This window comes from Rhinopithecus bieti, unplaced genomic scaffold (assembly GCF_001698545.2).
Source record: "Rhinopithecus bieti isolate Rb0 unplaced genomic scaffold, ASM169854v2 scaffold_4544, whole genome shotgun sequence".
NCBI classification, from domain to species: domain Eukaryota; kingdom Metazoa; phylum Chordata; class Mammalia; order Primates; family Cercopithecidae; genus Rhinopithecus; species Rhinopithecus bieti.
The window spans coordinates 327827-339313 of record NW_016804383.1 but is presented as its reverse complement, the minus strand read 5'-3'; the positions used below and the strand labels follow the sequence as shown (position 1 = coordinate 339313).

Here is an 11487-nt window from a genome sequence, read left to right as displayed (position 1 = left end):
CCCAAAGTGCTGGGATTACAGGCTTGAGCCACCGCGCCCAGCCTTGTTTTGTTTTTTGAGACAAAGTCTCTCTTTTTTTTTTTGAGACGGCGTCTCGCTCTGTCACCCAGGCTGGAGTGCAGTGGCCAGATCTCAGCTCACTACAAGCTCTGCCTCCCGGGTTCACGCCATTCTCCTGCCTCAGCCTCCCGAGTAGCTGGGACTACAGGCGCCGCCACCTTGCCCGGCTAGTTTTTTGTATTTTAGTAGAGACGGGGTTTCACCGTGTTAGCCAGGATGGTCTCGATCTCCTGACCTTGTGATCCGCCCGTCTCGGCCTCCCAAAGTGCTGGGATTACAGGATTGAGCCACCGCACCCGGCCTTGTTTTGTTTTTTGAGACAAAGTCTCAATGCCACCCAGGCTGGAGTGCAATTGCTCGATTATGACTCACTGCAACCTCGACCTCCTGGAATCAATCGATCCTCTCATCTCAGCCTCCTGAGTAGCTAGGACTACAGGTGTGTGCCATCATGCCAGCTAATTTTTTTTTTTTTTTCTTTTCTGAAATGGAGTCTCATTCTGTTGCCTAGGCTGGAGTGCAGTGGCGCAATCTCGACTCGCTGCAAACTCTGCCTCCTGGGTTCATCAGATTTTCCTGCCTCAGCCTCCCAAGTAGATGGGATTACAGGCACCTGCCACCATGCCTAGCTAATTTTTTATTTTTTATTTATTTATCTTTTTGAGATGGAGTCTCACTCTGTCGTCAGGCTGGAGTGCAGTGGCACCATCTTGGCTCACTGCGACCTCTGACTCACGGGTTCAAGTGATTCTCCTGCCTCAGCCTCCCGAGTAGCTGGGACTACAGGCACACACCACCATGCCCAGATAATTTTGTATTTTAGTAGAGATGGGGTTTCACCATGTTGGCCAGGATGGTCTCAATCTCTTGACCTTGTGATCTGCCCACCGCAGCCTCCCAAAGTGCTGGGATTACAGGCGTGAGCCACTGCGCCCAGCTCTAATTTTTTGTTTTTACTAGAGATGGGGTTTCACCATGTTGGCCAGGCTGGTCCCAAACTCCCCACCTCAAGTGATCGCCCACCTCAGCCTCCCAAAGTGCTGGGATTACAGGCATGAGCCACGGACCCTGGCCCCCTAATCTTCCCCTTTTTAATTGAAATAAAAAATTTGGGCAGGGCGTGGTGGCAGAGGCCTGTAATCCCAGCACTGTGGGAGGCAGAGGAAGTCAGATCGCTTGAGCCCAGGAGTCTGAGACCAGCCTAGACAACACAATAAAACTCTACCTCTACAAAATATCTAAAAATTAGCCAGGTATGGTGGCACATGCCTGTAGTCTCAGCTACTCGGGAGGCTGAGATGGAAGGATCTGTTGATCCCTAGAGGTGGAGGTGACTGCAGTGAGTGGGCCAGGATTGAGCCACTGCACTGCAACCTGGAAAAAAGAGTGAAATCTTGTCTCAAAAAACAAAAAACAAAAAATCTGGATTTTATTTGAAAAGACGGCTCAATTTTCTTTTTTTTCTTTTTTTTTTTTGAGACGGAGTCTCGCTCTGTCACCCAGGCTGGAGTGCAGTAGCCTGATCTCAGCTCACTGCAAGCTCCGCCTCCCGGGTTCACGCCATTCTCCTGCCTCGGCCTCCCGAGTAGCTGGGACTACAGGCGCCTGCCACCTTGCCCGGCTAGTTTTTTGTAGTTTTAGTAGAGACAGGGTTTCACCGTGTTAGCCAGGATGGTCTTGATCTCCTGACCTCGTGATCCGCCCGTCTCGGCCTCCCAAAGTGCTGGGATTACAGGCTTGAGCCACCGCGCCTGGCCAAGACGGTTCAATTTAACGTATATAAAGCCGAGTGCTGTGGTTCAAGTCTGTAATCCCAGCATTTTGGGGAGGCTAAGGGCAGGCGGATTCACATGAGGTCAGGAGTTTGGAGACCAGGCCTGGTCAACATGGGAAACCCTGTCTCTAAAAAAAAATACAAAAAATTAGCCAGTCCATGGTGGCGTGGGCCTGTAAATCCCAGCTACTGGGGGAGGCTGAGGCAAGGGAATCACTTTGAATCTGGGAGGTGACGTGCAGTGAGCCAAGATCAGCTATTGCACTTCAGCCTGGGCAACAAGAGTAAAACTCCACCTCAAAAAAAAAAAAAAAAAAAGAAAAGACCGGGCATGGTGGCTCACACCCTTAATCCCAGCACCTTTGGGAGGCTGAGGCAGGCAGATCACGAGGTCAGGAAGATTGAACCATGGTGAAACCTGTTCTCTACTAAAAAATACAAAAAAATTAGCCGGGCGTGGTGGCAGGCTTGCCTGTAGTCCCAGCTACTCAGAGAGCTGAGGGCAGGAGAATGGCGTGAACCCGGGAGATGGAGCTTGCAGTGAGCTGACATTGCACCACTGCAGTCCAGCCTGGGTGAAAGAGTGAGACTCTGTCTCAAAAAGAAAAGAAAAGAAAAGAAAAGGCCAGGCATGGTGACTCACACCTGTAATCCCAGCACTTTGGGAGGCTGAGGCAGGCAGATCACGAGGTCAGGAGATCAAGACCATCCTGGCTAACATGGTGAAACCCCGTCTCTACTAAAAATACAGAAAATCAGCCGGGCATGGTGGAATGTGCCTGTAGTCCCAGTTACTTGGGAGGCTGAGGCAGGAGAATCGCTTGAACCCGGGAGGCAGAGGTTGCAGTGAGCCGAGATCGTGCCACTGCACTCCAGCCTGGGTGACGGAGCGAGACTCCGTCTCAAAAAAAAAAAAAAAGATTGTCTTGGGAAACTGGGGTTCTGAAAAGGTTGGCAATAATAACATTAACAAGAAGAAACACATATTGAATGCTCTGTAGGTGCTAAGCAGTGCGATAAGTTTTTACTGTGTCAATCTATGGATTACCTAGTGTGATTCTTATGATAGATAGATAGATGATAGATAGAGAGAGAGAGAGAGAGAGAGAGAGAGAGAGAGAGAGAGAGAGAGATAGTGTGTGTGTGAGAGAGAGAGAGACAGTCTCCCTCTGTTGCCCAGAGTGGAGCATAGTGGTATAATTTCAGCTCACTGCAACCTCTGCCTCCCAGGTTCAAGCAATTCTCCCGCCTCAGTCTCCCGAGTAGCTGGGATTACAGGTGTGTGCCACCATGCTTGGCTAATTTTTGTATTTTTAGTAGAGATGGGGTTTCGCTATGTTGGCCAGGCTGGTCTCGTACTCCTAACCTCAAGTGATCCAACCGCCTCGGCCTCCCAAAGTGCTGGCTGGGATTATAGGCGTGAGCCACTGCACCCAGCCTAATTCCTTTAATTTCTTTCTTTTTTTTTGAGACAGTCTCGCTCTGTCACCCAGGCTGGAGTGCAGTGGCACAATCTCGGCTCACCGCAACCTCCGCCTCCCAGGTTCAAGTGATTCTCCTGTCTCAGCCTCCCACGTAGCTGGGATTACAGGCGCACACCGCCACACCCAGCTAATTTTTGTATTTTGGTAGAGACGGAGTTTCACTGTATTGCCCAGGCCTCCCAAAGTGCTAGGATGAGAGGTGTGAGACACCACTCCTGGCCTAGAACAATTGTTATTTGGGTCACAGAACCCTTTGAGTATCTGATGGAAACTACGGATTCTCTCTCCAGAGAAGTGCACACACACAGGATTTAATGAGCTCCTCCTGTCTGAGGCAATAGGTTAGGGAACCAACTCCACAAGGCAGAGGCAATCCCAGCCCTGTGTTTCTCCCCAGCCCTTCAGCAGGTCTGAGATGGGCAGGGAGAGGCTTGGCTGCCAGGCCGTGAGATATCTGTGGGTTCCTAGCCAAGAGGATTGTTCCTGTTTCCCCACTTCCCAACTCCCTCCTCCTCACTTACGGCATTCAGCGGGGCTGACATGGGTCTCGGGTCTGTTTGGCAAGAGCTGAGGCCTCAGAGCTGGGCACACTGGCAGAATCCACCAGAACTTAACTCTTGTTTGTACCCGCCCCCCAAAGGGCTTTGGTCTCTCCCAGCCCCAGCAGGACCCGAACACCTCAGGAGGTTGTGCTCGCAGGCTGTTTGCTTCCACTTTCATTTCCGTGAAATCCCTGCCCTCTGGCGCTCACATGCCGCCCCCTGCCGAGGCCTCCCCACCCCTGGGAGGAGCCTTCTTGGTCATCAAAGTCGACTTCACTCAGCCATGGTGCCTCAAGGAAAGCCACCTCACAGCAACTGCAAACTGGACCCAGTCAACCATTCCCAGCAATCTCGGACAAGCGCATTGGTAGACCCTGCTTTTTCAATGGATTATTTCCCTAGAGCCTAGAATAATGCTGGGCACATCTACATTGATAAAATAATTGTTGAATGAGCTGGGCGCGGTGGCTTACACCTGTAATCCCAGCACTCTGGGAGGCCCAGATGGGCAGATCACCTGAGGTCAGGAGACCAGCCTGGCCAACATGGTGAAACCCCATCTTTACTAAAAAAATACAAAAATTAGCCGGGCGTGGTGGTGCAGTCCTATAATCCCAGCTACTTGTGAGGCCGAGGCAGAATAGCTGGAACCCGGGAGGCAGAGGTTGCACTGAGCCGAGATAGCGCTGTTTCACTCCAGTCTGGGTGACAAGAGTGAAACTCCACCTCGAAAAATAAAGTAATAATTGCTGAATGAACGAGAAACACAATCAGGATAGATAAAGCCCATAGTTCAAGTTCACAAAACTGCTAGGCCCAGTGGCTCACGCCTGTAATCCCAGCACTTTGGGAGGTCGAGGCGGGTGGATCATGAGACCACCCTGGCCACCATGGTGAAACCCCGTCTCTACTAAAATACAAAAAATTAGCCAGGCCGGATCACGCCATTGCACTCCAACCTGGGCGACAGAGCGAGATTCCGACTGAAAAAAAAAAAAGTGCCAATCCCAGCAGCTGGGCCCACACGTGCTTATAGTTCTAGCAGGTTGAGGCAGGAGGACTGCTTGAGCCCAGGAGTTCGAGGCCAGCCTGGGCAACCCAGTGAACCTTGTCTCTTAAAAAAAAAGAAGGCTGGGTGCGGTGGCTCACGCCTGTAATCCCAGCACTTTGGGAAGCTGAGGCGGGCGGATCACTTGAGGTCAGGAGTTGGAGACCAGCCTGACCAACATGGTGAAACCCTGTCTCTACTAAAAATACAAAAATTAGCCCGGCACGTTGGCACAGACCTGTAATCTCAGCTACTCGGGAGGCTGAAATGGGGGAATCGCTTGAACCTGGGAGGTGGAGGTTGCAGTGAGTTGAGATTGTGCCACTGTACTCCAGCTTGGTGACAGGGAAGACTCTTGTCACAAAAAAAAAAAAAAATCAGAAAACTGTTAAGTGCCCAGCACCGCCGGGCGCAGTGGCTCACGCCTGTAATCCCAGCACTTTGGGAGGCCGAGACAGGCAGATCACGAGGTCAGGAGATGGAGACCATCCTGGCTAACACGGTGAATCCCTGTCTCTACTAAAAAAAATATATATATATATATTAGCCGGGCGCGGTGGCGGGCACCTGTAGTCCCAGCTACTCGGGNATTGTGCCACTGTACTCCAGCTTGGTGACAGGGAAGACTCTTGTCACAAAAAAAAAAAAAAATCAGAAAACTGTTAAGTGCCCAGCACCGCCGGGCGCAGTGGCTCACGCCTGTAATCCCAGCACTTTGGGAGGCCGAGACAGGCAGATCACGAGGTCAGGAGATGGAGACCATCCTGGCTAACACGGTGAATCCCTGTCTCTACTAAAAAAAATATATATATATATATTAGCCGGGCGCGGTGGCGGGCACCTGTAGTCCCAGCTACTCGGGAGGCTGAGGCAGGAAAATGGCGTGAACCCAGGAGGTGGAGCTTGCAGTGAGCTGAGATCGCGCCACTGCACTCCAGCCTGGGCCACAGAGCCAGACTCCGTCTCAAAAAAAAAAAAAGACTGCCCAGCACCGAGAGCTGTTACGTGGCCAACACCCTTGTGCTCTACGTGAATTAACTCTTCAAATCAATGCCATGAAGTTGGTTCTATTTTCTTCACTTTACAGATTTAGAAAATTGAGGCACAGAGCATTAGAAACATGCCCAACGTCACAGGGCTAGGAATCGGAGAAGCATGGATCCAAACCTGGTAGGAATAGTATTTAAACTTGGGGTTTGACCCTGAGTAGGCAAGCTACTTAATAGGAGTCTGTCTCAATAGAGATGCCTTAATACTTAAGTATGAGAAGATTCAAGTTAAAAAGTTTCCAGGCCGGGCGCAGTGGCTCAAGCCTGTAATCCCAGCACTTTGGGAGGCCGAGACGGGTGAATCACGAGGTCAGGAGATCGAGACCATCCTGGCTAACATGGTGAAACCCCATCTCTACTTAAAAAAAAAAAAAAACTAGCCGGGCGAGGTGGCGGGCGCCTGTAGTCCCAGCTACTTGGGAGGCTGAGGCCGGAGAATGGTGTAAACCCGGGAGGCAGAGCTTGCAGTGAGCTGAGATCCGGCCACTGCACTCCAGCCTGGGCGACAGAGCGAGACTCCGTCTCAAAAAAAAAAAAAAGTTTCCTGGCTGGATGTGGTGGCTCACACCTGTAATCCCAGCACTTTGGGAGGCTGAGGCGGGCAGATCATGAGATCAGGGGTTCAAGATCATTCTGGCCAACATAGTGAAACCCTGTCTCTTCTAAAAATTCAAAAATTAGCTGGGTGTGGTGGCACACTCCTGTAGTCCCAGTTACTTGGGAGGCTGAGGCAGGAGAGTCGCTTGAACCCAGGGTGGGCAGAGGTTGCAGTAAGCAGATTTGGCACCACCTCACTCTAGATTGGGTGGGTCAAAGAGCAAAACTCCCTCTCAAAAAAGTTTCCTAATAAATAACCTAGCCCAAGGTTTTTTCCAGTTACTCACCAATCCTACTTTGGGTACCTTCCTGCCCCCCTGCCCCCTCCGGTTCCCAAGTGCAAGTGTGGTACCTAGCAGACTTGGCAAACTGGCCTGTTTGAATCTTGGTTCCCTCTAGTGACAGAACCAGTTCAGATGGAACACCTATTTCATCCATGCAACATGGCTAGCTGCAGTCCATTGTGAGGTAAAATGCCAGATCCTAAGAGCCACAGGTCTCTCCTGCACAAACACAGTAGTGCACAGTAGCGGCACAGCCCAATGCCCAAGCCCCTTTCATCACTTTCTTCGAGTCTCCGCCAGCCAGGCCATTTGAGGAGCACTCCCTTGTCCTATTAAACAGCAGCTCTAGGCTCAGGGTTTCACCATTGGCATCCGTCATTACCACCAGGAGCAGCTCTCCAGGGTGGTACCCATCTCATCTGCACCAGTACCAGCGTCATCTGAAAACTTACTAGAAACTCAGACCTACTGGATGGGTCTGAGGGCAGGATTTCAGCAATCTGTGGCTTAACAAACCATCCAGGTGATCTCTCTGTGCTAAGGTTTGAGAATTTCAGGTTAGCGGTTCTCAAATCAAAAATACGTGATCCCTACCACTCAGAGGCTTTTGGTTGTCACAAGGAGGGGCAGAGTGTAGCACAGGTTCTCCTGGCACGTAATGGGTAGAAGCCAGGGAGGCTACGTAATTCTTCACAGGGATTATCAAGCCAAGGACAGAGGCAGTGTAAATCTCATTAAGGCAGATTTAACATTTTCCCAGGCCCTCATCCATCAACCAGTCTTTTTTTGAGATACAGTCTCGATGTTACCAGACTGGAGTGTAGTGGTGCTATCTTGGCTCACTGCAACCTCCACCTCCTAGGTTCAAGTGATTCTCCTGCCTCAGCCTCCCAAGTAGCTGGGACTACAGACCTGCACCACCACACCCAGTTGATTCTTGTATTTTTAGTAGGGATGGGGTTTCACCACGTTGGCCAGGATGGTCTCGAATCTTTTTTTTTTTTTTTGAGACGGAGTCTTGCTCTGTTGCCCAGGCTGGAGTGCAGTGGCCGGATCTCAGCTCACTGCAAGCTCCGCCTCCCGGGTTTATGCCATTCTCCTGCCTCAGCGTCCCGAGTAGCTGGGACTACAGGCGCCCACCACCTCGCCCGGCTAGTTTTTTGTATTTTTTTTTTAGTAGAGACGGGGTTTCACTGAGTTAGCCAGGATGGTCTCCATCTCCGGACCTCGTGATCTGCCCGTCTCGGCCTCCCAAAGTGCTGGGATTACAGGCTTGAGCCAACGCGCCTGGCCAGTCTCGAATCTCTTGACCTCCTGATCTGCCTGCCTCGGCCTCACACTGGGATTACAGGTGTGAGCCACTGTGCCCAGCCCACCCAGTGTTTCCTATTCAATAATGTTCTCCTTTTCACAGTCTGATAATACAAACAGCATGCAGACACAGGCTTTCTTTCCTTTTTAATTTTTAATGACCAAAACAAAGCATCTAAAACCGCAGCTTCTGGAAGAACCACTTGTTCTTGCCTGTCTTATATCTAGAAGGGAAAAAAAGAGAACATCAGTGAGGAGAGGAATGGAAATAGTGAAACCATACTCCACCATTCACTACCAAAGCCTACTTACCTCTCTTCAAACTTGACCTTGGCCTCTCGTCGGGCCTTGCGTTTAAGAGCAGGATCTCTGAAGACATCCTTATTGACGACAGTTTTGTCCAAGGGGATATCCACAGAGTACCTGGGGACAAAGGTGGAGAGGCAGGATTAGCCCACATACTGCCAGGAGCCCCCACACAGCCTAAATCTTTGTAGGACACTAGGGAATCAGGGTCTGACTCCTTAGAAGCAACCATCAGTCACATCCTGATGACATTACCTGGAAATCCACACTTTTTTTTTTTTTTTTTGAGACGGAGTCTCGCTCTGTCGCCCAGGCTGGAGTGCAGTGGCCGGATCTCGGCTCACTGCAAGCTCCGCCTCCCGGGCTCCCACCATTCTCCTGCTTCAGCCTCCCGAGTAGCTGGGACTACAGGCGCCACCACCTCGCCCGGCTAGTGTTTTTGTATTTTTTTTTAGTAAAGACGGGGTTTCACCGGGTTAGCCAGGATGGTCTCGATCTCCTGACCTCGTGATCCGCCCGTCTCGGCCTCCCAAAGTGCTGGGATTACAGGCTTGAGCCACCGCGCCCGGCCTACTTTTAACATTTATTGGATTCAAGCCAATAAAACGTAAAATGTAATGTTTCATTCTCAATTTCCCACTACTACTTTACTTTTATAGCTAAGAATCATCAAATTAGGCCTTATTGTTTTATTTTTTATTTTTTTTCGAGACGGAGTCTCGCTGTTGTCCAGGGTGGAGTGTAGTAGTGCGATCTCAGCTCATTGCAAGCTCCACCTCCCGGGTTCACGCCATTCTCCTGCCTCAGCCTCCCAAGTAGCTGGGACTACAGGCGCACCCCACCACGCCCGGCTAATTTTTTATATTTTTAGTAGAGACGAGGGTGTCACCGTGTTAGCCAGGATGGTCTCGATCTCCTGACCTCGTCATCCGCCTGCCTCGGCCTCCCAAAGGGCTGGGATTATAGGCGTGAACCGCCGCGCCCAGCCAAATCAGGCCTTCTTGACTTTCATCATGACAGTCGGTAACTTTCTATTTGAAACCATTCCTTATTGTTCAAGTTCTGCCAATGCAGTCCGTCTCATGACAGCACAAAAACTAGCTGCCTCAACCCCACCACATCCCAGAACTCGAGAAACAGCTCTCTCTGCCCTTTTATTATTATTATTTTTATTTTTTGAGATGGAGTGAGCTCTGTCACCCAGGCTGGAGTGCAGTGGTGCAATCTTGGCTCATTGTAGCCTCCACCTCCCAAGCTCGAGTGATTCTCCCACCTCAACCTCCGGAATAGCTGGGATTCCAGGTGCCAGCCACCATGCCCAGCTAATTGTTGTGTTTTTTAGTAGAGAAGAGATTTCCTCATGTTGGCCAGGCTGGTCTCGAACTCCTGACCTCAAGTGATCCACCTGCCTCAGCCTCCAAAAGTGCTGGGACTACAGACACGAGCCACGGTGCCAACCAAGAGTAAATGTGCAGTACCAGCAGCAAACTTTAAGGTGCATGCTGCTGGGTTCTGGCAATTATTGTTCGGGACTTTCTCAATTCTCGCACCTTTTTTTTTGAAACAGACTTTTGCTCTGTCACCCAGGTTGGAGTGCAGTGGCACGATCTCGGCTCACTGCAAGCTCCACCTCCTGGGTTCACGTGTTAACCAGTACAGTCTCGATCTCCTGACCTTGCCTCAGTCTCACACTTCTTTTTTTTTTGAGACGGAGCTTCGCTCTCATTGCCCAGGCTGGAGTGCAACGGTGTGATCTTCGCTCACCATAACCTCCGCCTCCTGGGTTCAAGAGATTCTCTAGCCTCAGCCTCCCCAGTAGGTGGGATTACAAGTATGTGCCACCACGGCCGGCTAATTTTGTATTTTTAGTAGAGACGGGGTTTCACCATGTTGTTCAGGCTGGTCTCAAACTCCTGATCTCGGGTGATCCATCTGCCCCGGTCTCCCAAAGTGGTGGGATTACAGGTGAAGCCATTGTGCCCGGCCTCTTGTACTTCTTTTTTTTTTGAGATGGAGTCTTGCTCAGTCGCCCAGGCTGGAGCGCAGTGGCCAGATCTCAGCTCACTGCAAGCTCCGCCTCCTGGGTTTACGCCATTCTCCTGCCTCAGCCTCCAGAGTAGCTGAGACTACAGGCGCCCGCCACCTCGCCTAGCTAGTTTTTTGTATTTTTTAGTAGAGACAGGGTTTCATCCTGTTAGCCAGGATGGTCTCGATCTCCCGACCTTGTGATCCGCCCGTCTCGGCCTCCAGAAGTGCTGGGATTACAGGCTTGAGGCACTGCGCCCGCCCATCATACTTATTAAAAAACACTTGTACTAGGCCAGGTGCGGTGGCTCACGCTTGTATTTCCAGCACTTTGGGAGTCCGAGGCGAGCGGATCACGAGGTCAGAAGATCGAGATCATCCTGGCTAACACAGTAAAACCCCATCTCTACTAAAAATACAAAAAATTAGCCGGGCGTGGTGGTGGGCGCCTGTAGTCCCAGCTACTCTGGAGGCTGAGGCAGGAGAATGGCGTGAACCTGGGAGGCAGAGCTTGCAGTGAGCCAAGATCGCGTCACTGCACTCCAGCCTGGGCAACAGAGCGAGACTCCCTCTCAAAAAAACACTTGCACTAAGATAGTGTATGTCCCCAGACTAAAGGGCCCAACAGGTGAGTGAAATTAACTGAGGGAGGCTTGCTTTCGCCGATTCAGACTTTTTGAAACCTATAGTATTTATTCTTGAGGGGAACAGTGTGGAAGAGGGCAGATCAGACCTCATGCCCGTGTTTACTGTGGATGGAAAACAATCTTTACCTAACACTTAAAAGATGGATCAGGCCGGGCGCGGTGGCTCAAGCCTGTAATCCCAGCACTTTGGGAGGCCGAGACGGGTGGATCACGAGGTCAGGAGATCGAGACCATCCTGGTCTACACGGTGAAACCCCGTCTCTACTAAAAAATACAAAAAACTAGCCGGGCGAGATGGCGGGCACCTGTAGTCCCAGCTACTCGGGAGGCTGAGGCAGGAGAATGGCTTAAGCCCGGGAT

General features: G+C 51.0%; 2 protein-coding genes across 2 annotated transcripts in view; both read right to left on the bottom strand.

The window, feature by feature from the left end:
* IFI35 (interferon induced protein 35) overlaps window positions 1–4084 on the bottom strand; it is a 9320-nt gene extending 5236 nt beyond the window's left edge. The window contains exon 1 of the mRNA XM_017867674.1: window positions 3840–4084. Within this exon, the coding sequence (XP_017723163.1) occupies window positions 3840–3860 (21 nt within the window). The 5' untranslated portion in view covers window positions 3861–4084. The remainder of the gene's footprint in view (window positions 1–3839) is intronic.
* Window positions 4085–8292: 4208 nt separating this feature from the next.
* The window catches only part of RPL27 (ribosomal protein L27), a 5330-nt gene continuing 2135 nt past the window's right edge, over window positions 8293–11487 (bottom strand). Inside the window, exons 4-5 of the mRNA XM_017867671.1 lie at window positions 8462–8572; window positions 8293–8373 (exon numbers count right to left, since the gene is read on the bottom strand). Coding sequence (XP_017723160.1) covers window positions 8325–8373; window positions 8462–8572 — 160 coding nt within the window. The 3' untranslated portion in view covers window positions 8293–8324. The remainder of the gene's footprint in view (window positions 8374–8461; window positions 8573–11487) is intronic.